This window comes from Erpetoichthys calabaricus, chromosome 2 (genome assembly GCF_900747795.2).
Source record: "Erpetoichthys calabaricus chromosome 2, fErpCal1.3, whole genome shotgun sequence".
Lineage (NCBI taxonomy): Eukaryota > Metazoa > Chordata > Cladistia > Polypteriformes > Polypteridae > Erpetoichthys > Erpetoichthys calabaricus.
The window spans coordinates 280368341-280393164 of record NC_041395.2 but is presented as its reverse complement, the minus strand read 5'-3'; the positions used below and the strand labels follow the sequence as shown (position 1 = coordinate 280393164).

General features: G+C 36.3%; 1 protein-coding gene across 1 annotated transcript in view; it reads left to right on the top strand.

Moving 5' to 3' along the window:
• The window catches only part of wdfy4 (WDFY family member 4), a 204653-nt gene that overhangs the window by 85609 nt on the left and 94220 nt on the right, over positions 1 to 24824 (top strand). The window contains exons 23-29 of the mRNA XM_051923799.1: positions 758 to 948; positions 1692 to 1844; positions 2425 to 2498; positions 7653 to 7814; positions 9995 to 10086; positions 23880 to 23979; positions 24415 to 24620. Coding sequence (XP_051779759.1) covers positions 758 to 948; positions 1692 to 1844; positions 2425 to 2498; positions 7653 to 7814; positions 9995 to 10086; positions 23880 to 23979; positions 24415 to 24620 — 978 coding nt within the window. The remainder of the gene's footprint in view (positions 1 to 757; positions 949 to 1691; positions 1845 to 2424; positions 2499 to 7652; positions 7815 to 9994; positions 10087 to 23879; positions 23980 to 24414; positions 24621 to 24824) is intronic.

Sequence of the window (24824 nt, the reverse complement as noted above, 5' to 3'; positions counted from 1 at the left end):
TTATTTTCATGGTATATTTGTCAGACACTTATTGTAAGGGACCTTACAAGATCCAAATACACTACTTTATTTACAGTGTTTTTAAATTGGTCCTCTGGACAAATAGGTAGTTTAATTTAGGCCATAGATTCAGTTAGGGAGAGTGATTGAATACTCTGGTTTGTAGTCAAGTGACATGGCCACTATCAACATGACGAATTTGTTGTTCATCCAACTGGCAATGTAAATGTTAAGACATTACAAGATATTCGAGTTCTCTCATAATGATGGCCCTTCCTAAGTAGAATGTTTCCAAATGGACAGGTAATTTTGTTGTGAATGAAAGATATCTTAAGAACTGAGAAACAGTTGGCATTGTTCTTGTTGCTGACAACCTATGCCAACAGTATGAAATTTGGCCTCTGCATGATGGTGAAAATGAGTGTACATGTATGTTGCAAAAAATGTTTTTAAAGATAAATATAGACTAGTATTATGATTTTGAACCTATATTGTAGCTTTTACGTTTATAGGTGTTTGTAACCTATTTAGTAATGTTCTGACATTAATGGTCCACTTTTTGATAAGAGGATTTCAAGATGTACTGAAGACCTCAACACTTAAAGACCTAAGCCCATATAAAAATTACTCAGTGAAATTAACTCTTTCTACGTTAATACTTAGCCACAGACAATGTATTTTTTGTTTTATTTTTATTCTGTTTCATGGAAAGTTCTGATTAACTTATATATATTTATCAACATATTTTGTCTTTCAGGAGTGAGGAGTTTTGTCTCTCAGATGGCTGCCAACAGCTTTCTGTTTGTAGGTGGGCCAGCAGTGATTTTAGGTTTTGTTGCAATGGCATCTGACGATAGTTCCATGTATACGGCTATGAAGGTTTTGTTGTCTGTCATTACCACTAGCCCCGCATTTGAGAGGGAAATGAGTCGAATTCAAGGATATAAGGTATAGTTTTCTAGTGAAAGTAATAATTATCTTTTTGCTTCAGTTTAAATTCCCATACTTGGCATAAATAAATAAATAAAAAATTTGAAAAAGCAGGAGATTCTTCTCAATATACAGTAACTCATTGTTTTTACTATTGTAATAATAAAACATTATCATCTAATATACAGTATAAAGTTAAATGTGTGCTTGAGTGTGTATGTATTTGTCCAGTATGCAAACTCACATTGTTGAACCTTTGGGCAAAATTTGGCGCAAATTCCCCATTTCTATGAGGGAAGATCACAAGCACCCCGGACAAGTCCAGGTACCCCTACTTGTGTTTGTCTGGCATGAAAACCCATTCCATTGAACCCATCTTTACCAAATTTGCCCACTTGTACACAGGAACACCATAGGCCATTGTTCATTCCAAAATATAGTTTGGACTTCCTCACCATGCAGCGCCAGGTACCCCTGCTAGAACTAAATAAATATAATGCTGAGAGAGTTTGCGCATGTGTGTGAATGTGCTGAACAAATAGATAGGACTGGTTCTTGAGACCTTGTAATGAATGTTCAGAAATTTTACAACAGCTAGGTGGAGACTGACAATTGTTCTTGTTTCTTAAAATAATACAAATGGATGGATGAATACTAACAATAATCAAACAATGTGTACTTTTTTTTAGAAATATACAGTGTCACTGTATTAATATTTCCAGTTTATTATCAATAATTCTTGTTATTTTTTCATTTTTAAGCTTTTAGCATTTCTCCTGAAATTTAAGTCTCCCTTATTAAGCAACAGAATTTTTCAGTTAATTCTTTCTGTTGCTGGTACCATGGAATTGGGCTGTGGATCAGTTGCAATCCAGAACTGCAAAGCTTTTGAACACGTTCTCTGTGATTTTGAGGTATTTTATTATCTGATCAAATGTATTTACTTACATTTTTTTATTTGCCAAATGTTTAACCAATATGCAACACAATTGAGCAGAATATTTAGGAAGAAAGTATTATGGCCTATGTTCTTGTAAGAACTAAACTTGGGTCCAAGCTAGTACTCCATTGCAACGTTGTCATGATTTTTGTTTGTTTATTTGATTGGTTTGAGTGTCCCACTCACTGCCCGTATTGAGATTTTAAAGTCTCATTGCACCTGTTTGCTTCATTCTGATAATATAGTTTAATTCCAGAGTTTAAGCCAGAGATCTACAACTCTAGCAAAAGTTGGGGCATTCGATGCATTTTCCATGCAATATACACTCACCTCAGCCAGGGTTACTTCTTGACTTGCTGCTGAGTATGATCTGATAATAATATAATGAAAAACAGGATAAGATAATTATTATTTAAATTGCCACCAGTATACTGTTATTAAATTAGTATTAAATGTTTTTGAAGGGTTTTGTTATGCATAGTTATTTAAATATATATCAAGAACATTTGTAGCAGTTTTCCACATTGATCAACATGTTCACTTCTTATTTAAAGATTTGGAAGACTGCACCAGATAACCTGGAATATGCTGTGTTGACTCACTTTGATGATCTTCTCAAATCTACAAGGTACTCTAGTATTGTTCAGCTGCGTAATTATGTATTCAGACAAACATTAAGATGCACAGTGTTGTAAATCTTGAATTTCTTTATTTCATTTCAGCCTGCTAGCATATTAATGATGCTCATACCATTATTCATTTGAGACTGTAGTTTCAGTTATTATTTTAATTCAGCAATTTAATTTCTAGGTCCAGAATAGACTTTTGCATTTCCTAGGCCTGTGTTATACATTTCACTTTGTCTTTTTGTTGATTTTCAAATTTGCTTTTCTTTAATGTTATGTAATTTGGTTTATTAACTCTGTCCAACTACTCCCACCATTGGAAAAAAGGTAACTTCATTATGATGCATCCTTCCACATTGTGTTTTACAATGTTACATTGATGGAGAAATGGCTTTAAGGCGCAGTGTTAGTGCATGAGGCAGAATTCAGCTCTACTCTTTGATCTGTTGAGGAGTCATAGAGAAGTCATAGATTAATAATCATCAATAAGCTCGCCTGCATTTTTAAATTTAGTAACTGTGACTTACTAAAATATTACTTTTTATGTATTTCATCATTTAGGATGTAATACTGATTTACAGCGTCATTATTTCATGTATGGGCTATCCAGGAAAAATCTAGCACTATAATACATAAATAAATTTGTGTACTGCCGTGAAATGATTGTTGCTGCACAGTTCTAACGTAAACAGAGAAACAAGATAATAATTGTACATACAGCATTGATATTTGTAATTCTTCTTTGTGTTTATGCAAACATTCTTCACAGTAATTCCCTTGTCAGCCACTTATTTCCTTGAGAGTTTTATGGTAAAGGTATTGTTGTTAACTCAAAATCTATTTATATTTAAATGTTCTACAACTATGCCCATGCCTGGGCGTAATGTTGTCCAGTGTTCTCAAAAGGACGGGGATGTATGATGAACAAAGGTATGTGCCTGGCATAAGATCGTAAACCATGCATTGTATGTCTGTATGTCAGTATGTCTGGGTGTCATGTTGTCTGGCATCCACAACAGGGCTGGTATATCTGACAAAGAATGGCAACAAGAAACATCAACAAAGAAGGATGCAAGGTCTAGAATGAATGATGAAAAAACGCAACAAGACATACAAAGAAAGAAGGATGTAAGTTATATCTAGTAAACAGAGGTTTAAAAATGTAGAAAGAGATCGAATAAGAAGGGATTGCATTGTACATTAAGCCCATTTTAATAAATGGGTGTTTCTCTATGCTAGTATTGGAATATTATTCAATTCAATTCAATCCTCTTCGTCTCTTGTGGGACATAAATCTTCAATGAGCTCCCTCCATCGCCTGCGGGCCTTTGCAGCATGTTGTGCTTCTCCCCATGACAGGTTCATCTTTTGAAGCTCTTGTACCACCGTTCTACGCCAGGTGGTTTTTGGTTTTCCAGTTTTTCTTTTTCCAGGTGGTGTCCATCTTAAGGTAACTCTTAGGATGCGGTTTTGTTCCATCCTTAACACATGTTCAAGCCATCTTAAGTGTCTTAATGTAATGTCCTTGGTGATGCATTGACTGTTTGTTTTCTTGTATAATTGTTGGTTTGATATTTTATTGGGCCAAAAGATCTGGCAGATTCGTCTGAGACATCTGTTGTGGAAGACCTCAAGTCTCTTCATGTCTGTACTGACCACACGCCAACACTCTGAACCATACAGGAGGACAGACTTTACATCGCTGTTGTACAGGAGCATCTTTGTTTTTAGGCTGTATTGTTTAGACCTCCAGATGGAACGAAGTTGGGAAAAGGCACCCTGAGCCTTTCCCAGCCTTGCTCTAATGTCTTTATGGACAGCGCTGTCCTTGCTGATAAGGCTGCCAAGGTAGGTAAAGTCCTCCACAAACTCGAGTGGTGCTCCATTTACCTGGATGGGTGCTGTGGGGATGTAGTTTATGCACATCACTTGGGTTTTGGAGGTGTTGATGTTAAGTCCGGCCTGTCTGGCATATTTATGAAACCTGTCAGTTTTCGATTGCATGTTGGAGTGGTTTGTTGAAAGGAGAGCAACGTTGTCTGCAAAGTCCAGGTCTTCCAATTGAGAGGACAGGGTCCTTTCGATGCCTCTGGGTTTGTCTGCTGTTGTATTGGTTGTGATCCAGTCTATTGCAAGTAGGAAGAGGATGGGAGAGATGATGCACCCTTGTCTCACTCCAGACTGTACAGGGAACCATTCAGTGAGATTGTTGCCCATAAGGACACTACACTCAAATTTTTCATGGAAGATTTTTATGATTGTAATTATCTTATTTGGGATTCCGTAGTACTGGAGTATCTTCCAAAGAGTGTTACGATGGACACTATCAAATGCTTTCTTGAAATCAACAAAGTTGATGTACAGGGGTGTGTTCCATTCAAAGCACTGCTCTAGGATGTTTTGCAGAGCAAATTTCTGGTCTATACATCCTCTTCTTTTCCTAAAGCCTGCTTGTTCTTGTCTAAACTTGGAGGCAATAGCTGGCTCCATTCTGTTAAGGAGGACTCTGCCGAACACTTTGCTTGGGATGGACATTGGAATATTATGCAGTAAGTGAATTAGAGATTTACTATAAAAAGATGCTTTGCATAGATTAAATCATTTTATTTACATTTAAGGGGATTCAAAATTTAAGTTTTGAAATGGCCTTATTGGTAATTTAAAGGTCAATCAAATTTATTTTGTTAAATTTCTGCCTTTTTACTTTTTATGTAGTGATAGCAGTGCTGCTCAAATAAGTAGGTAGATCTGCAGTTTCCATCCTATGAATGGAGACCTGGAGTACTCACTGTGTTTACTGTATGATAAAGTGAGATCCTGTAATAGTAATTTGATTCACTACGCTGAGAAAGGGTGTCACAAAAGTGAAGATAATTTTATTATGATTTTGATTTTCAACTGGAGCAGCATCCCAACATGCTTTACAAGCACAGGATAAGACAGCTTTGTCTATGTCTGCATGTTTATATGAACCCAAAGTGTTGTCTAATCATTTCCATTCAGGAAAATTATTTATTAATGTAATTATATACTGTGTGTACGTGTACATATTATGGTCGTCCAAGGGCATGAGAGGCTGGATACATGGATAAATTTTGGGGCACGAACCCAGCCATCTATAGGATTAAACAAAAAATATCACTTCATGGCATGAGAAAGAAATGCAAATTACTGCTACCAAAATAATGTGGCTTATCACAATAAAGACTGCTTTGTCTGCTGTCAGGTAAGAGTGCAGCCCCTTTGCCCTGGTCACTTGGGTAAGAAGTGACACCTCTTTCCAGGTGGTTATGCTTTTTTGGCCCAGGGAAGGGACTGAGTCATTTGCCCTCGATTGGCAATTTATACTCTGACTGGAAAAAGGAATGCAACTAATTATTGAACCAAACCTTTATTTGAAATAAGAATACAGAAAAGTAAAACATAGCTACAGCACACATCTTGAAGTAGCAATCCAGGGTAAGCTAAAGGTTTACTATGGAGTTACAAGGTAAGGGGAGATGGCAGGCCATCTTAGCACTTGAACACCATTTATTTTTTGGGGCAGCTGTTGTGTGTGGCCTGGCATTGCCCTAATGAAAGGTCAGGTCAGGAGGTGCAAGTAGAGGGTCTCAGAAAGGTTACCTTGCTCTAAAGCCAGAATCGTGAAGCTTGTCCCTTACTGTCCTATAACTGATGTGGGCATTGTGCCAGGTTGCAGTTTCAGCAACAGTGCGGTTGGCAGATCTAAAATGATCTCCTCGATGGGTCAGTCTGATGTGCCCGATTGAGTGCAAACAGGTCTTGGAGAGTCATCTGACCTGTTCATCTGCTGAAAATCTTGCTTGCAGTTTGAACACAGTCAACATTAGCACATGACCTGGCTGCCTACAGTACGCCAGTGGCCTTCTTCTTTGCTTCTGGAGAAATCTGAGGCATTATGGAAAGCATAGGAAACTGACTAAGTCCGGCCTTTGTAATACTGTGACCTAAGCTTTGAATTAAAGCCTTTTTGAAAGTGATCTGGTCAGATACTGTGCCACTTGGGTGTTTAGAAGGTTGAAGTATGTCACTTCATAATCTGTATTGCTGGCCAGGAGGGTTTAACAAATTGACTATTTATGAAAGTATGTTGCAGTTGCCTCATTCCAGAAAGCTACAGTATGTATTTGTTTTCTTCCATCAGTACAGTATATATTTTAAATACAGAACAAAATCCACAAAGATTTACAAAAAGATATTAAAAAATCTGTTGACTTTCTCAAATAAATATATTCTATTAATTCATCACTGTCTACATTTTCATATTAGCCATGGGTATCCTTTCACGATTTATGTGAATCTGCTGTATATACAGGACAATCAATGCCCCCAGTTTAAAGCATAAAAACATCCCTTCTGAGTGTAAACGCAGGAGTTGTAATACGACGTGTTTCTCAGTGCATAATAAATGTTACAGTATCTCAGAAAGTACAGTACACAAGATATTATAATATAAATTAGTAATCTAGTGTATCCGTCTTCCATTTCCTTCCTTGTTAATATATTTCTGGCTAACAAAAAAGAAAGGGAAACTCAAGTTATCCTTTTGTCTATGGTGCAAATTCAGAAACTATAATAACTGCAAAACTGAATTTGTGGTAGTAGACCAGACTAATGAATAGAAAGCATAATATCTATAGCAGGTGAACCATTGACTAGTGTCTAGACTTCAAAATTTTGCTCTTGGAGAAATCAATATGTTTGCATTAATGAAATGGCAGGCAAAGTTATTGCCAATGCAGTGATAATACGCTGTGTATTATAAGATAATTTCATCCTTATAGTGGTTCAATTGGATTTTAGCATGTTTTAGTTTTTTTTCTCTGACGGAATCTTTTTCTTAGTACATTATTTCTGTTTTAGTGGCTTATGTGTATAGTGTAATGGATTTAATATGAAAGCCCTTTCTAAAGCAATGATAACATCTTTGTCTGACAAGCTTATGGAATCATTTAATAAATAAATACATTTTGGTGGATTAGCCAAAAAGAATCAATTTTACAGACACATGTTCAATTGATGCTTGACTTTCAGCCAATATAAAGCAATTAGCAAATGCAACCAAGTGTGGTTTTTGAGAATTGAATTGCTTAGTTTGCCTTCCAGTAACTTTGTATTTTTTTTTTTATTTCCAGTGATGGTACAAGAAATGCGGAAATCATGCATCAGCTGAATTTGATGGAGAAGCTAATATTCCTTTTAAACGAACCTAACATTACATGTGCAAAAGTGAAACTGATTATTGATATTATAAAGCAGCTCCTACAAAGGCAATTTAACCTCAAAGACGTTCTTAGGTATGCTAGTATAAATGTGTTAACAGCTCTGCATCTTCTGAATGTTTACTTTTATATCTTTATCAATTTATACAATACACTGTATGTACTTGTGTTACCTGTCACTTGGATCACTCAACAAACTAGCAAGGCTAGAAAACTACTATTCCACTTTTAAAACACACCTATTGAATATGAAATTAATATGAAACTATTTTGCCTAAACCCTTCCTACTTTCCACTATTTGTATTTGACGAGAATGTATAATTTAATGTGCAATAGTTGTACAAATTAAGTTTACACCATTATGGTAATAAACTGTGGCATTATTCTCAATACTTGTGACATATGTATGAATGTATATTTTTCACAATACATTAAGAATGAAGGCGTTATTACTCTTTGTATTCCATGTACTAAAATGTCGAGTCTGCATAAACCAATTTATTTACTCAAATTACAATAAAAGGCAAATTTTCATCCATTTACATACATAATTCAATATTTGCAGATTTCTGTTTGTTAATTTTGGTTTCTATTATTGCCTTTGAATGAGTGCATCATTGGCTAAAAATCACATTTTCAGTGCCTGTGAAGATTACTTTCCTTCAATATAGTATCTGCTCAAGAATTAGAAGATTAAGCTTTCCTAAGTTGGTGGTTTTTCAACATGCCCATGGAAGCACATACAGTGGTTGCTTTAATCTGTTCTTATTTTTGGTTAATTATTTACTTATTCTGTTTGGATTCTTTGCCCAAATTCAGCATGGACATTATACCTCTTGCAGAAAGAACAGGACTTTTTATTTTCATAAAAAGCTATTTCCATATTCTGTATTTATATTTTATATGTAATTGCAGACTTACATAAAATTTGATTATCTTATAGAAGGTCTTGTGTAAAATTAGAATTTACAAGTGACATGTTCTAGGAGTACACTTAATAAGCTAGACATAGTTAATAGTGAGGTGGTCCTCCATTCCCCTCAGAATGGTTTGAAGTTATCTAGCAATTAACTGAATAAAGTCTTAATGTACAGCGCAAGATGCCTGTGTCAAGTTCAATGTGTTACACAGTTACATATGCCTGCTTGGATTGAAATCAGATGACTGAGTAGGCCACTGTATCAAACAGAATTGTGATATTACTGGATCATTTTTTGTTATATTTTCATTCAACCATCAGCATACATTAACAGAAAGAAGGATTCATCACACCAGGTGATATTTTTGCTGTCATCCAGTGTCCAGCATTTGTTTTTCCTAACCTACTACAACAGGGCATTCTTGTCTTTTAGCAATAGAATTAGGGTGTTGTACTGTGTTAGCCATTATGAATGTAGAGAAAAGCCAAGCAAAATGACACCTTTTATTGGCTAACTAAAAAGATTACAATATGCAAGCTTTCAAGGCAACTCAGGCCCTTCTTCAGATTACATCTTGCCTGAAGAAGGGGCCTGAGTTGCCTCAAAAGCTTGCATATTGTAATCTTTTTAGTTAGCCAATAAAAGGTGTCATTTTGCTTGACTTTTCTCTACAGCAATAGAATTAAAGTTTATCTGTGCTGTTGATTATAAAGTAGAAAAAGTTGTACATTTCTGATATTCCTCTTATGTTACCACTATTGTACTTAGCTGTTATTTGGGTGATTATTGCTACATGTTAATTTGTCCAAATTGGGATAGCTGACAGTTGGCCTCTTTTTGGTGGACAGTTTCTAACCACAGAATCTCCACAGGTTTCATTTGGTGGTTAATCATAACCTAGTTACACTGACCTGCAAAAAGATTAAGGTAGTTTTATTGTAACTTGTATGTTTATTCCAGCATGTCTTGCTGTTTCTCAATTACATCTGTCTATGTTCACAACCGATTAGTAAAAATAAAAAAGTGTAGCAGTTTTCAATGTATTCCCCACCTTTAAGACCTGGCAGTGAGTGTGGGTGTGTGCTTGAATGCACACTGCAACAGAGTAGTGTGTTGTTGCCCAGGATTCATTTCTGTCTCAACGCCAGTTCTGCAATTGAAAAAGTGGGTTTTGAACAATGAATAGAAAGGATGGAACATGCAGACTACATATAAATGGTATATGCAGTTACTATCTTTAGAAAGAACCTGAAGACTTTTATTTCTAGCGACTGTATATATCAGCCATAATGTCTTCATATAGTTTAGTCTAAACTGTGTTTTTCACTTCATAGGATTGGATTATTTCTAATTTCAACACTTTTACCAACTTCTTTGAATGAAAATGTAATTTTTCCTGAGAATGTCTGCAATGTACAAAAGCAAGGTAAGGATTTCGCCATTCTTTTAATTGTGCAATACTCATTAAACCTGCTTCTACAGTATTTCTGGCAACAGAACTGCTTACTTCAAATATTGTACCATTAAGAGTATGAATGAAGCAAAGATTAAATTTTGAAGTATTCCAAATAGATTACCTATTCCTTGGCATGTATATTAAAAAAGGTATGTCTTCTCAAAAAAACAAAAAAAAAACAAAAACATAATTTGACAAACAAACGGAATGTGAATGTTAATGTGAGCTGCAATGAACTTCTTGGCTATTCCAATAATTACTGAACTAAAATTAGAATATTTTACTCCTATGTTTGAAATATCTTATAATGCTTTATTTGAAGGATATTTGTATTAATATATACTCACATGTTGTGGAAATGGATATACTGTAATCTAACTCTCATATGCAGTTATTTTTGTGGATTGATAACCATTGAGTGCCTAAGAAAACAATCGTGAAATCAATGCACTTACTTTTTAAATGAAGTTTATAAATGTACTCAAATGTGAATTTTAAATTAAAATGTTCATTTTTCCTTCAGTAAGTAAGTTTGATTGCTTATATTTTGTAGATTGCTGTATTTTTTATTAAAGTTAAAGTACATTATTAAGTAAGTGTAACTCTAACCATTTTGATGTACACAAAATGTAAACCTATTTTACAGGAGAAAAAAAACCATAATGATTAATGTTAAATGAGTAATTTTTTTATCTTGTCATCTTTTAAATTTCTAGCATGACAAACAAAATTGTCCATAACAAATCTAATTCTGCTTTCCACTTTGGGAAAACATATAATATTACAATTTAAAACCTATGGATATGTTTGTCTTTATTCTTTCTTGAGTGTAATGCATAATTAAATAGTATAGGCATACAATAATCAAAAGTATAACAAGAAGAATGTGAATTGAATAAAAAATAATGATTTATTACAGGAACATTTCAAATATTGAGTTTTGTAGAAAAATATTCTTTAAAAATCACAAATGAAATTAGTACAGTGGATCCCAGCTGTTACTATAAAATGAGCTCTTCTGCTAAAACAGTGGAAGGCGGAGGGACATTTTTTTAAGGGTATATTTCTGACAAACATTTGAAAGTTTTTCTTCACATAAAGAGACATTGAAACACAGAAAGGTTACCAAATAGTGTTCATCTTGAGTAAATTAGTTGAATAGAATTTGCAAGCTTTGTGGGTTGAATGGCCTTTCATAGTCAAAAGTGTTCTACTGAACTATCTTAAAAACAAAGCAGGATGCATGAAGTGATTTACAACTAAGAAAAACCACAGCAACAAATACTGTAGAAGACACACACTCACACACACATACACACACACACACACACACACACATATATATATATATATATATATATATATATATATATATATATCTATACTAGGGGTTCCCCCCTACTCGCTTCGCTTGCCAACCCCGCCGGCCTGAGCTACGCACTAGCCACTTCGTGTCTCTGCTGCTCGCGTTGTGAAGAGGGGGTCTAAACGCACCCCAAGGAGACGCAATTGCTCCTCTGAAACTCCCTCTTAAACGGTGATACAATGGGAAACAAATACAGTTTTTTTTTTTTTTACCTCCTCTTTGCTTGATCAGATGCTGGCTTGCTGCTGCTGCCGTGCCACATGATCTGCATCTTGCGCAGCACTTTGAACATTTAAAAGCCTGTACAGCAGCTGTCCTTTTCTTTGTCTTTTATTTCCAGGCTTGGCCATAGGTTAAATCTCTTGGCACAAAGTCTCGTCTCGCGGGACGTGAGTTCTTCATATTTTTTAGTTTATAATTTAAAAACGGAATAAGAATCTGAATATCTAACAACATCACATTAAACTTTGCTAAATCCTGAAAAGAATGATACCAAAAATATATATGTAGGTTTTAAAATAAGCCTGATTTATAGCATGACAAAAAATGTGAATGCTATGCTATGAATTCTTTACATTTGTGGATTTCTTGAGTTAATACCAATGTCTGGTGAGAATTTCATGTGAATAGCCTCATTGGAGATATATTTACTGAAAAAAATGTTGACACTTTCAATACTTATTTCCCCCTATGTGTGTATATATATTTATTTATGTACTATTTTACACATTTATTTATTTATAATAGTAAACATTAGAGGTTCTAGCATGTTTATACAAATAAGTGATTTAAAATCAGACATTGAATCAGCCTATCTAATCCTGAAAGGAAGGCTGTTCCAGAGCCCAAGATTAAAATTAAAATCTAGGCTTAGGCACATCAAGCCATGACTGTTCTGAGAGATTTTTAAGTCTCATTTGAGATTCATTAGGGCTCATCATCTTGTTAATATACTGTTGAAGAAACCTACCGGTATGTAAAGTCTTGTACACAATTATTAAAATCGTAGGAACAGTCCTAAATCTCATAGACAATTAATGCAGGGTGCCAGTCATGGGGCAAGCTGAAAGTTTTCTATTAGTAAACAATTTTGTAGCATATTTTAAAAAAGAAAACAAAGCATTACAATAATTCAAGCAAGACAACATGTAAATATGATCTTTTCTGTGCCACTAAAAGTCACTGAACTTTCATACATTTCTAAGTTGGTACAAATTAGACTGCACATGTTTTCTCATATGGTACTCAAAGCTGGAGTTTGAATCGAAAATTACTTCTACTTTTTGTGCAGTGTCTGAGCACTGGAAGCCATTGTCCTGAGCACACCCTTAATTTGTTTAGCAGACATAGGCGCAGTCACGGCTAGGAAGACTCAAGGAACCCAAAATAAACATTGCAGAGCCAGCTGGACAACCCTGTTTAATGAAAGAAACACAAAACTATTGTTGCTTGCTATGAAAAGAAACGTTGGCCAATGCTGCCTCTACAGAAACAAACAAAACAGCCATGAGAGCTTTTTCAAAATACACAACAGTTGAAGCATGTCTGTTTCAGGCAGCTCGTGAGCTACTTTCATGTTTGACTTCAGGGTCCTAATGAGATATGGTACTCTGAGCATGGCTCTTTTTATTTGGTCCCGGTGGAGTCTTCTCCAGGCTCCAAGGCTTGTGTAACTTGTTGAGGCTCTTTTCAGTCCGAGTGGAATAGAGAGAATGATTACCAACAGCGTCTTCTCCTAGTGTTTGGGCAGAATCACTCAGGAGAGTGTAATTGCAGAACACCTAATGCCTCAACATCACAAAATACCCTCAACATCAGTCATGAAATGCCCATTGCACACCCCATTACACTATGGTTAAGACTATGGCGCCATTACACTATGGTTAAGATTAGGGATCTGGGACGGTTCTCTAACTCAAAGGACGTTTCATGACTGACCTGGGAATTACCTGACCTATGTCCTGGGTATTGCAGGCTGCAGTTAGACCCATCTCGAATCACCTTGCTGAAATCCTTAAAGTGATCCCCAGGCGCTTATTCATGACAGCATGTACTTGCTGAAAAATAGGCTCTTTTATCATACAGCCTGTTGTTATCCCAAAAAACATACACACATACCATTTACAAAACAGGAAAGAGAAAACACGCAGTCACTAAAAAAATGGCACTTTAATTAACTTTTAATACTAATTTAAAGGATAAGTTTAGTATTTTTAAGTGAAATATATTTTTCACTACTATCTATATATAGAAAATCCCTATGTGCGTCCAGGTGTCCGTGTGTGTGTGTCTTCTGGTGAAGTGCGCATGCGCGGGGCACGGTGCTATGCGCGATATTACTGTCAGAGAAAGTTAGAGGCGTTTTACAGAAATACAAACCAGTATTACTGCGAGAGGAAATTAAAGGTACACAATACAGTGACGCATATTACAGCCACATACAAGCCAGTATTACTGTCAGAGGAGATTAAAGGCATATTACCGACGCGCACGCCTGTATTACCGCCAGAGAAAATTAAAGGTATATTACAGACGTACAAGCCAGTGGATGTACAAGACGGCATCCTTCAATAAGGGCACGCACAAAAAGGCGAGCCTCAAAAGGACGACCTCAATTGGGCGCAGCAAATAAAGGCGCGTGTAAATAAGCTATTCCAGAGCCATTTGAACTAAATTATCTACGCGCCCTTATTGAATAGAGCCGTACAAGACAGTATTACTGTCACAGAAAATTAAAGACACACAATACATGGCGGCAGCCCACGAAGAACGGTCAGCTCAGCAAGTAAACATCAACAAAAGAAAGGCTGAAAGAAAGAAAAATACGACCAACAAAAAGAATGAGGTCAAAGTCCCTTAACATTTAATATAGACTGTTCCTACTAATGTTTATGCACTACTGTTCTAGCGCCCGTTATTGTAACGGGCTAAATGACTAGTTGTATATATTCACTTTTCATAGGAAACTGTTTTATAAAGTGAAGTCAAAAATAAATACTATATTCTATACTACTGTATATATGTGCATAGTATATTGTACACCATACCACCAGAACACTTTGATGGGAAAGGGTCAGTTGTTATCTTGGCTCTTGTCACCTGACTTGAAGCTGTAGGTTGGTTAGATATATCATAAAGACCCAGACAAGACACTTAAGTAAGGGTGTCCTGAGTACTTCAAAGCATAATAGTGTTGGGAATGTTGTCTCTGACATAATGTCATAATAGACTCAGTATCAGAAGTGACTATAAGCAACTCTGCATTAATAATACTACAGTTAATTAAATATAAACCCCTCAAGTAATGTCTGGCTACCAAAAGATTTATAAGACTTGGGAAGCACCACAGTGATGAAGAGCAAAGGATGTCTGACATAAAACCTTCACAAGAAGGACCTATGCTGGAAGTGAGAACAGTTCAGTATGCCATTGTGGAAAAGCATTTTGATTGCTACATTTTCTCATGCATGGTGTACCAGAAGTGCATCACATATGGGCATCAAAGCAGGGAAGATAGAATGCTGCCCAGTTAGGTAACATGTAGTGTTCGCCAGAATTCTACAGGGCAGGTGATCCAGTGGATTCCAAATATACCTGATTCTGTACCCACAGTGGCACAGTGGTAGCACTGCTGCCTCGCAGTAAGGAGACCCGGGTTTGCTTCCCAGGTCCTCCCTGTGTGGAGTTTGCATGTTCTTCCCGTGTCTTTGTGGGTTTCCTCCCACAGTCCAAAGACATGCAGGTTAGGTGCATTGGCGATCCTAAATTGTCCCTAGTGTGTGCTTGGTGTGTGTGTATGTGTGCCCTGTGGTGGGCTGGCGCCCTGCCTGGGATTGTTCCTGCCTTGTGCCCTGTGCTGGCTGGAAATGGCTCCAGCAGACCCCCAACCCGTGACCCTGTATTAGGATATAGCGGATTGGGTGATGACTGACTGACTGACTGTACCTACAGAGAAACAGTGATAGAGAGAGAGAGAGAAAGGCCATAAACTGATCTTAATCAGTGCCCTGAAACAAAGCCATGCTGCTGTTTGCTATCCTTCTCTCTTTTTACAGAGCTGAGTTAAACGGACTTTGACCATTACACACCTGTAGCAGAGTAGCCAACTGGGGAGCTGACCTTGATGCCCAGCTATTCAAGAGCTATGGAATGTTAAGGATCACCAGGTGCCACAAAGGGAGTGCTATCCTAGTTGCTGTACGGCTGTAGAAGGTCTGTCAATAAGCCCAGGATGGATTTTAAGATGGTCAAAAGTGACTTAGAGAGAGTGAGAGAGAGAAAGACAGTTTTGAGCCTTACTGATGTTATGAGATGAGAAGGAACAGTCATGGGGTAGAGGTAGAGAGAGACATTAATAGTAGGTAAGTCATTAGGTTGGCTCATTGGGGTAACAGTTTTATTTTTGCTTTTACTGTTTTTCTTTGTACTTTAGATTCTTCCTATTGATGATCTCTCTCCAGCAGGATAAAATTAGCATACCATTTTAGATAGATTTAATTTTTTTGTCATTATTATGTGTATGGAGAAAGACATAGGCACCATCTCCTGTTGAAATACTTACTACACATTAGCATTTAAAATAAAAAAAATCATATTTTTGCCATACTATGTGGAAAATAATCCATTGAACGCAAGATCAAGTGTGCATGAATATAAAATTGAGACTCAGTGACCAAGAGAATCTTGTTAAGGGGATTAATTTTATTCCCAGTATGAAGTTAAGGGACTGCAAGTAAAGCTTATATAGAATGCTTTCTCAAATGTTGTTATTCTCCTTGGGTGGAGAAAAAAGAATGAAGTTAAATGTGGTAGTTTTATAATCTTGTTTTACAATGTTAATCACTATAATTTGTTAATCTGTGGTCAAAAAAAGAATGAATATTTTCAGTTTTCTTTAATATTCACTGCATTAAAAGAATAAATCAAACAATTCATAAATAGATTAACCCAATTCAGTGAATAAAGAAAATAACATAAGCACCCATGTACATTATTATGTATATCTGCTATGTATTAAAAAGTTAAATGCACATAAAAGTGTTTTAAAACTTACAAATTCAAAGGATATTTGCTCATGTCAGAGTATTGAACATTTTCTAGCTTTCTCACATACTTTGTGCTCTAAATTAAACCCACTATAAATAAAGAGAGATTTCATTACAACTCAGTTTAAAACTTTAAGATTAACTGAACAAGCAACAACAAAAAGTTGCGTAATTCCAATTCAAAAAATGTAAGTACTGTTTCCTTCACATGATGAATGGTCACCAATTAAGTACAAAATGTAGTTACCAGTGAAAATCATCTGTCATCTGATTCACTGGTGGATTTCACAAGTGGGGCCAAAACATACTTGACCTTCTTAGATGTGTCTCATCAGGGTACATCTAGGACCTGGAAGAACTTCCTGGATATGGACTTTGTAGAGCTCCTTCCACTCTGCAGAATTAATTTAGACTTTGTTACTGAGTGTTGGAACATGGTTTAACAGAAAAAAATGTAAATGGGTGCCTGTGAAATTGCTAAGCTCCCACTGCAGCAGGACATAAGCTAAAGGCTACGAGCAGAGTAATATAAGGCCTTTGGATTGGGCTTATCGTCATCAAGTGTTCTGTCTTTACACAGGTCCAAAGCACAATTTTTTCCTTTTTTTAACTCTCTCTTCAGCTACTCTTTCCATCTGTTAACATTTCCTTCCTTACTAAACTAAATTTTCCATCCTCTTTTTCTGTTCCTCAGGAATCTTCCCTCCATCACTTCTTTTATCAGGTTGTTCTCTCTCGCGATATTTCCAGTCCTTGTTTTGCTCCTGTTTATGGGATGAGTCCACATTCTTCTTCTACCTGACACAGGAACTCTTTATTTGCTTTCCTTTCCTTCACTCTTATTTTCATACCTCTTTGTCAGATCCAGATTTCGAAACCTTCCAGTCTCTTCCTTTTGCATGTTCAAGGCTCACACACATATGTTGCTACACTCCAAATGCAACTCTTTGTATTTCACATTGTGAATCCTGCTGATTGTATGGGTGTGGCAAGCATTACTAGGAGGAGAGGAGACCTTACCATATTATTAATAAAAATATTAATAACAACCTGATCCCACATTTTAACCAGTTTCTTACATCCTGCAAGTCTGTTTCTGAGAATCCCTAGGGACCTAATAACTTCCTCCTAATTAGTATAGCCAATCTGGCAATGTTGGCCTTTTGGTATTATCGCTTCCACAATAGTACATAGAGCCCTGATTAAGTTTAAGCAAGCCAGATTACACTCCACCGATAGCTTTACATCTATAAAAAAAAAAGGTTACCTACGCAGACCAAAGCTGAGATAAACAGACAGGCATTTGTGCTTTTACTGACCTCAGTTTTTAGTAGCTGGTGCTCAATGGCCAGAGCATACAACATCTCCAACAGAGCACAACCCTGCTTATCCTATAAGCAAACCAATGTCTGAAGCCCCTGCTCATATATAGGTCACTGTAGTGGGCTTGTGTGATGAGGTGTGTTAGGGGTCTGTGGCAGTGTGCTGGTTTTAATTAAAAATGCTCTCGTCAGATGAACCGCCAAAATGTGAACTGGCAAGAGGGAGCAAAGCCAAGTGTGATACCAGCTGCGGGTACCCAGACCGTAAAAGCATGGGTTATTTAAGAAGAATAATGAAGGACCTAAACCCACAAATATGCGTAAATATTGATATTCTACCCAAACAAAAGCTTTTTTGTGACATAGGAAAGTATAACCAGTTTATTTGATGTGTTTGGCATCCTTGGTTCAGGATCGACTAGACTTTATTACATATTAGGTACCACAATGTAATATTTATCCCTTTTATTATTTCCAGCCACACAATGTTATTGTTGAAACTTTATGATGGTTGGTGCATCACATTCATCTCTTCGAAAAGCTTCAATGGACATAATTGTATAACTTGTGACATTCAGTGTATACTGATGTCAGTACTGGCAGATCTGCACTCTCCTAACACACCGTCATTATTTTATGGAATACGAGGGGGCTTCGTCCCCTGCTCGCATCACTCGACAAATACCCCCCTTCCCAGCACCTGCGCTACACGCCGTTGTGAAGAGGAGGGCTGAACGCATCCCGAGGAGATGCGGTCACTCCTCTAAAACCCCTCTTCAACGGTGATACAATGGGAAACAAATACAGTTGGTTTTTTTTTAACCTCCTCTTTGCTGGATCAGCTTCTGGATTGCTGCTGCTGCTGCTGCCATGCCACGTGATCTGCATTTCGCGTGGCGCTATAAACATTTAAAAGCCTGTACAGCAGCTGTTCTTTTGTGCCTTGTCACTCTTCTCCTCCAGTCATCCTCAAACACTATTCAATCTCTTTTCGCAGTTCCGTTATTTCACTGAATAATAATTTTCCTCTGCGGTGGGCTGGCACCCTGCCCAGGGTTTGTTTCCTGCCTTGTGCCCTGTGTTGGCTGGGATTGGCTCAAGCAGACCCCCGTGACCCTGTAGTTAGGATATAGCGGGTTGGATAATGGATGGATAACTTTCCTACTTCCATTATCTCTAACCTACTCTAATTGTATATCGCGCCAACGATATTGAATACTTTATGACGTTCTACTTTGTCATCTACTCTTTGTCTTTTTCTGGCCCCGGACGTGGTTAAATCTCCTGGCACAAAGTCTAGTCCCATGGGACGTGAAAGTGTCTTTCTGAGAAAGTCACGTCTCGTCTCTCTGAACAGGTCTTGTCTCATCCTAAGATTTTTTTTATATAATAGAGAGATAATTTATCAATGTACCATAACCCCTAGTTCCTATTGCATATAAAACACCTTCACCTTCACAAAATAAATACTATTAAAATGCAACTTGTGATTCCTTAGACTATAGAGATGGGATTGCTGCTGTACATACGATCCAAGAGTGATTAAATTAACCTGTGAGAGTAAAAACAGAAAAGGTGAAAAGACTAAATTGAAATTCATCCATATGTCCCAGAGCTCAAGCCACTTAAGTAACCACCTGCAGCTGTCATGCAGACTGGGGCTCAGATTTAACTATTCATTTCACTATTGTCTGCACAATGGAAATCTCCTCCTACAACACATATAATAATTGGGGGCACTAAAAGCAGCGTGTTCACTCTTTGCAGTCTTATTATAAATTAAATAAAAATCAAACTGCATGTCTCAAATATAGCCTTTGCTGTTAGCAGCCATACTTTCCTAGTTTAACTTGATTGGACGCTGAACTTACTGGTTGTGATATCTCTAGTACAATATATCAGGCCTTTGTTTTTAACTGTGACTAAACAGAACACAGTCATCTTTGCCACACCAGTTCTGCACCAGAATTGTTGTTTGTTTTCTGCATGTAAGCCACCATTTATTAATTGAAGGGTTTTTGAAGGAAAACAAAAATAATTTATTTTAAACATTTGATAATTTAGATGCAACATATACCTTTATAATAATTCTTTATAACCCCCAGTCATGGCTTACAGAAAGCCCATTATTCCCCAAACCCTGCTTTAAAAATGAATAAATTATAAATAAATAAATTGAATGTCGGAGAAAAATCTATGCACAGCAACCCTCTTCATCGCTTTAGTCTCAGTTAGAAAAGATTTAATTCTATAATTGCTATTGCTCTCTGTGGTGTCCAGACTGCCTTCTTAGGTTGCTTCTTAGGTTACAGCCATACTGCTGTCTCTTTCATGCTTTCATGTTGTTCTGTGTGATGGATTTTATATCCATTAAATTCCATTTCTGTGTCACTTCATTCACCATGAATTAATAATTTGCTTACATTATTCATTTAATTTTATAATAATAATTTATATGGCCATCATTCTTATTTTCTCTCAAGTTACAGTATGTGTTTGCAATATTTTTTCCTGAAGATCTTTTTACTCTTCTTTGATTATTGATAATTTTCAGTTTGAGCAGAACTCCCAATGTGGATAATTATTGTGACAACCAGTATCTCTTGTGATCTCTGGGAAAGGTGGTTTTTATTTCCTTTCAAATTTCTTTGCATTTTACTAGAAATAACCTAGATATTCACATCTGGCCAGCCATATACAATACAATGAGTCAAGTTCTTCCACGTTTCTTATGTTTTGAAGTTCAAACATTCATAGTCATCTAGTCAAAATCACAGAAGACCATGCAAAGAAAGTAGGCAGACAGCACACTATATTTAGGGTAGAAGAAAATGGTTAAGCAGTAGCATATTATATGACACTGACCTGGCCATAGTATACCCAACAGACTTTGCTACAGGAGTTAGTATTTTTACTTTATGTGCGAACAGCTGGGAATGGCAGAAACTTGGTTTATGTATTGTCACAAAACAACTCCAGATTGTCAAAAAGGTTTGGGGCAGCCACCCGTATATTAAAATCCTGACTGAGTCCAAAACAGAACTGAATGTGTGGAGGTAAGATGGCGTTTTTAAGGGCTGGTGAAGGAAATGATGTCATCTATGCCGGGACCAGAAGTGATGTCATCAGAGGCGCTGGAACCTGGCGGGATTTCCCAGGAATGGTCTGCAAGGAACTGAGAGAGACAGTCAGCACACTCTGCCACCCCCTGGTCTGATGTAGTATTACAATTACTCAGGCCCTTTAGCTGCCTCCTAATCACACGTGTGTGACAGTATATACCAGAGAAAACTGTGCACATGAACCACTGATAAGTCTCATGTAGTTATCTCGGTGAGAGAGGTATAAAAGCTGAAATAAAGTAAGGATTTAAACATGAATTTCCATAGAATGTAATAACTGATGACAGAACTTCTGGCAATAGAAGCAGGATCACTAATATATAAACAGTTACAAATCTGGAATCAATTATATTTGAAGGCAGAAGTTCTAGAAGAAGAAATACCACTCAGCACAGGTATATGGGATGCATGATACGTAAATTTTTAAGACTTCTTTATCAAAAATGCATTTGTATTTTTGAATAACTGAACAATTTTATTCTAAATGTAATATCTCACAAAAACATTTCTTCCATTAAAAGCAACATGCAGCTGTGCTCATTTTACTAGTAGAGACTTTATGACAAAGTACCACCATGGCTAAAGGAAGTTCATCAAAACTATGCTACTGCTTTCACAATAGTACATCTGTAGATCGTCTTAGAAAATCCTGGGAATAGGACCTTGACATTTTTGTAGATTCCACTGGTCAACAAGCATTTTGCTACTGGGATTCTTTCATCTGTACTTTAACAAATTTCACTTGCTGACTCCAAATCTGAAAACCATTGTTGTCCAGCATGTCCCATTTTTTAGTTATGATGTTCCAGGTCTTGGACAACTAGGGTGACTGGACAGTAAAGACGATGCGTTTCAGCATTTAAGAAATACGTTTAGTCTCAAGAAAAGTGAAGTCAAAATTAAGGAAGGTGTTTTTGTTGGCCCTGAAATCCGTGAACTGATGCTTGACGATGAGTTCAAAAGGAAACTGAAGCCCACTGAATCCGCACCCTCGTTCGTGCAGGTTATCCAGAATTTTGTTGACAGTCACAGAGCAGGGAATTATGCTGAGCTTGTGGAGAATATGCTGAAAGTATATTAGCTTACGGGAGCCAGAATGTCAATGAAGACGCATTTTTTACATTCTCATCTCGACTTTTTTCCACCAAATCTAAGCGATGTTAGAGATGAGCATGATGGGTGACTACTGTTGGTTCTTGCAAAGAGAGACGGATGTGCAGTACAAGCGCAAAAGCAAGAGCCTCCAACATTTTTGGGCACACTGACCTCACTTTTATATTGAGGTAAATTGACATAAATATGATTTAATGTGTTTTTGGTATCGTCTTCTGGTTTGTTTTCAGAATAAACACATCAAAATGATTTTGGTGGGACATAGTCCAAACTCCAGATATCGCGTTGATATATTATATTGATATTCAAAAGTGTCAAAACGTCATTGATGTGTATTTGAAACACCTGACGTGCTAGCTTGATTCCAATTTCATATATGAAATCAGTGTAAAAAACTTAATGAAGAGATGCTCTGAAGTTCCCAGAAGCAAACAAAAAATATTTTTTTGTAGACCAGTGTTCTCAGAAGATTCTCAGTTCTAGATGGAATACATTGCTCATCATTTTGTGCAAAACATGGTCTAATTCAGTTCACAATTCTTCATTACTTATATCTCTTCAAATGTAGACAGTCACAAGTTTCAAGTACTCAGAAGCTCCTGGATACTTGTTTTGGCTATGCCCTTAGCTGCTCTGTTAGTGCACTACAGTTTTCACCTGCAGTACCTTATCAAGCAGCACCGGGGTTACCTCATCTTCTAATAGTCTTCTTTTGCAGTAATGATGAAGCACTATTCCTTAACTTGGTAACATATACCACACTCATTCTGCTCTGTCCCATGCTGCCTTCTATTTTACAGTTAGACAGATGTGTTGCATTATGTCAATTAGAAAAAATCAAGTTCTCTAAATGATGAGACTCACAAATGTTTAGGATCAAATGCATACTTTTATCAATACCAACCAAAGCTAGCAGTGTTTAAAGTTATACTTAACAGTATTTACTTTAATTGTATAACTTTTTTCACCATTTTAACAGTTTTTAACTGTGTGCTCTTTGCAAAATTTCATATACTTTTATTTTTCTACACCTTTCTTATTTTTTATCACTTTTTGTCTTCTTTTTCTTCCATTATTTAATTAGGAATGGTAATTGATTACAGTATATTTAAAGTACAATACGAATTATATATTCAATATATAATTATATCTAATTTAACTTGTAATATATTGCAACACACCAGAGTGTTCTATTTAAATAATTAAAATATAATAAATGCAAAATAAAATAAAGCAGAAGAATTAGATATAATCAAGAGCCTAGCTGTCTGACAATGATAATAGTTCAGTGTTAAATCTATTTGTCAATTGTACACGTAACTGCAACTAGCTCATGTGACCCTGTAAAAATAAAGTGGTTATGAAATATAGATAGATAGATGTATACAAGCAATTTCAATTTGCTAAATTCAATTCATTGTCACTGGAGGCTGGAGTCTAGCCCAACAGGACATAGCACAAGGCAGACAGAGCACTTGTGCACATACCCATACTCACTCACACTGAGTCGCCTCTCCATCTGTAGTTGACATCATTGGGAATTTGGGTAGAAACCAAAGTACCTACACAAACACAGACAGAACATTCAGACTTCATATAAACAAGGCTGGACACAGGATTAGACCCCAGGATCCTGGATCTGTGAGTTAGTAGTGCTATCTTTTAATTAATAAAAATAAATTAATATTATCATGTCATATTTCATCTTCCACATGCAAGTGGATATCATAATACCTGCTAAAAATTTTAAAAGTTTCAGTAACAGTTTAATTTATTTTCCTTTCCACATTTTTAGCCTTAAGCGAGACACCTGCAAGAACAATCTGGATGAGGAACCAGCTGTTAGAGATGCTGTTAGATTTTGTCGGCTCAAACAATTCTGGTATAACTTTAAAGTGAGTATACTGCAAACTAAATACGTTGCAAGCATGCTTTTTTTTGCATACTATATTCAACTGATTGAAGACCGCTTTCTTGATTTTTGCATTGCATTTCCTTTAATAATTCATTATGCTTTTGTAGCAAACTAAAAATGAAATCACTGTGAAAGCCCAACTTAAAACAGATTAATTGATTTAGGGATATTAAAAAACGTTTACCTTATTATACTTTTGGAAAATTAAATTAAATCTGGCCTTTTTTATTAAGCCTATACCAATAGGTTTTATACAATTATTTAACCAGTGTTTTTTAGTTCTGATTCCATGAAGTTTGCCACCTGCTAAAAAACAATTGCTCTTAAATTGTCTTTCACAGTAGCCTTATAACATTTTTCTTTTTCTTTTTTGGTTGTTATGTATTTATGTTTGTTCTTTGTGGAATTTTTGAAGAGATAAAGAAAACATGTTCATGGCCTTGGGATCTGATTGGCTTTTGCTGTTTCTACAAAGTCATCTTCATTCAACCACTATTCTGCTAGCAATACAAATCATTTTATGTTTTCTGAATAACCCAAACATTAAAAATAAGTTCCAAGAAGGAATGGCAGCAGGTACCTGGCTGGAGAATATAATAAAGGAGCTTGGGAAACCAGTGGGTATGTTTACATAATTGATTTCATTGTCACACAATCTAATGCACTGGGTTTACTTTGTCTACCTCTTTACATATACTGTATGAGTTACACAAGTGATTTATTTAAAGAATTGTTTTGAAAACCTACATTTTAATTGGGGTAAAATGTAAAGACATCACTGTGATGAAAGCCATATACTCCAAAAAAAATGCATATGCAAAAACA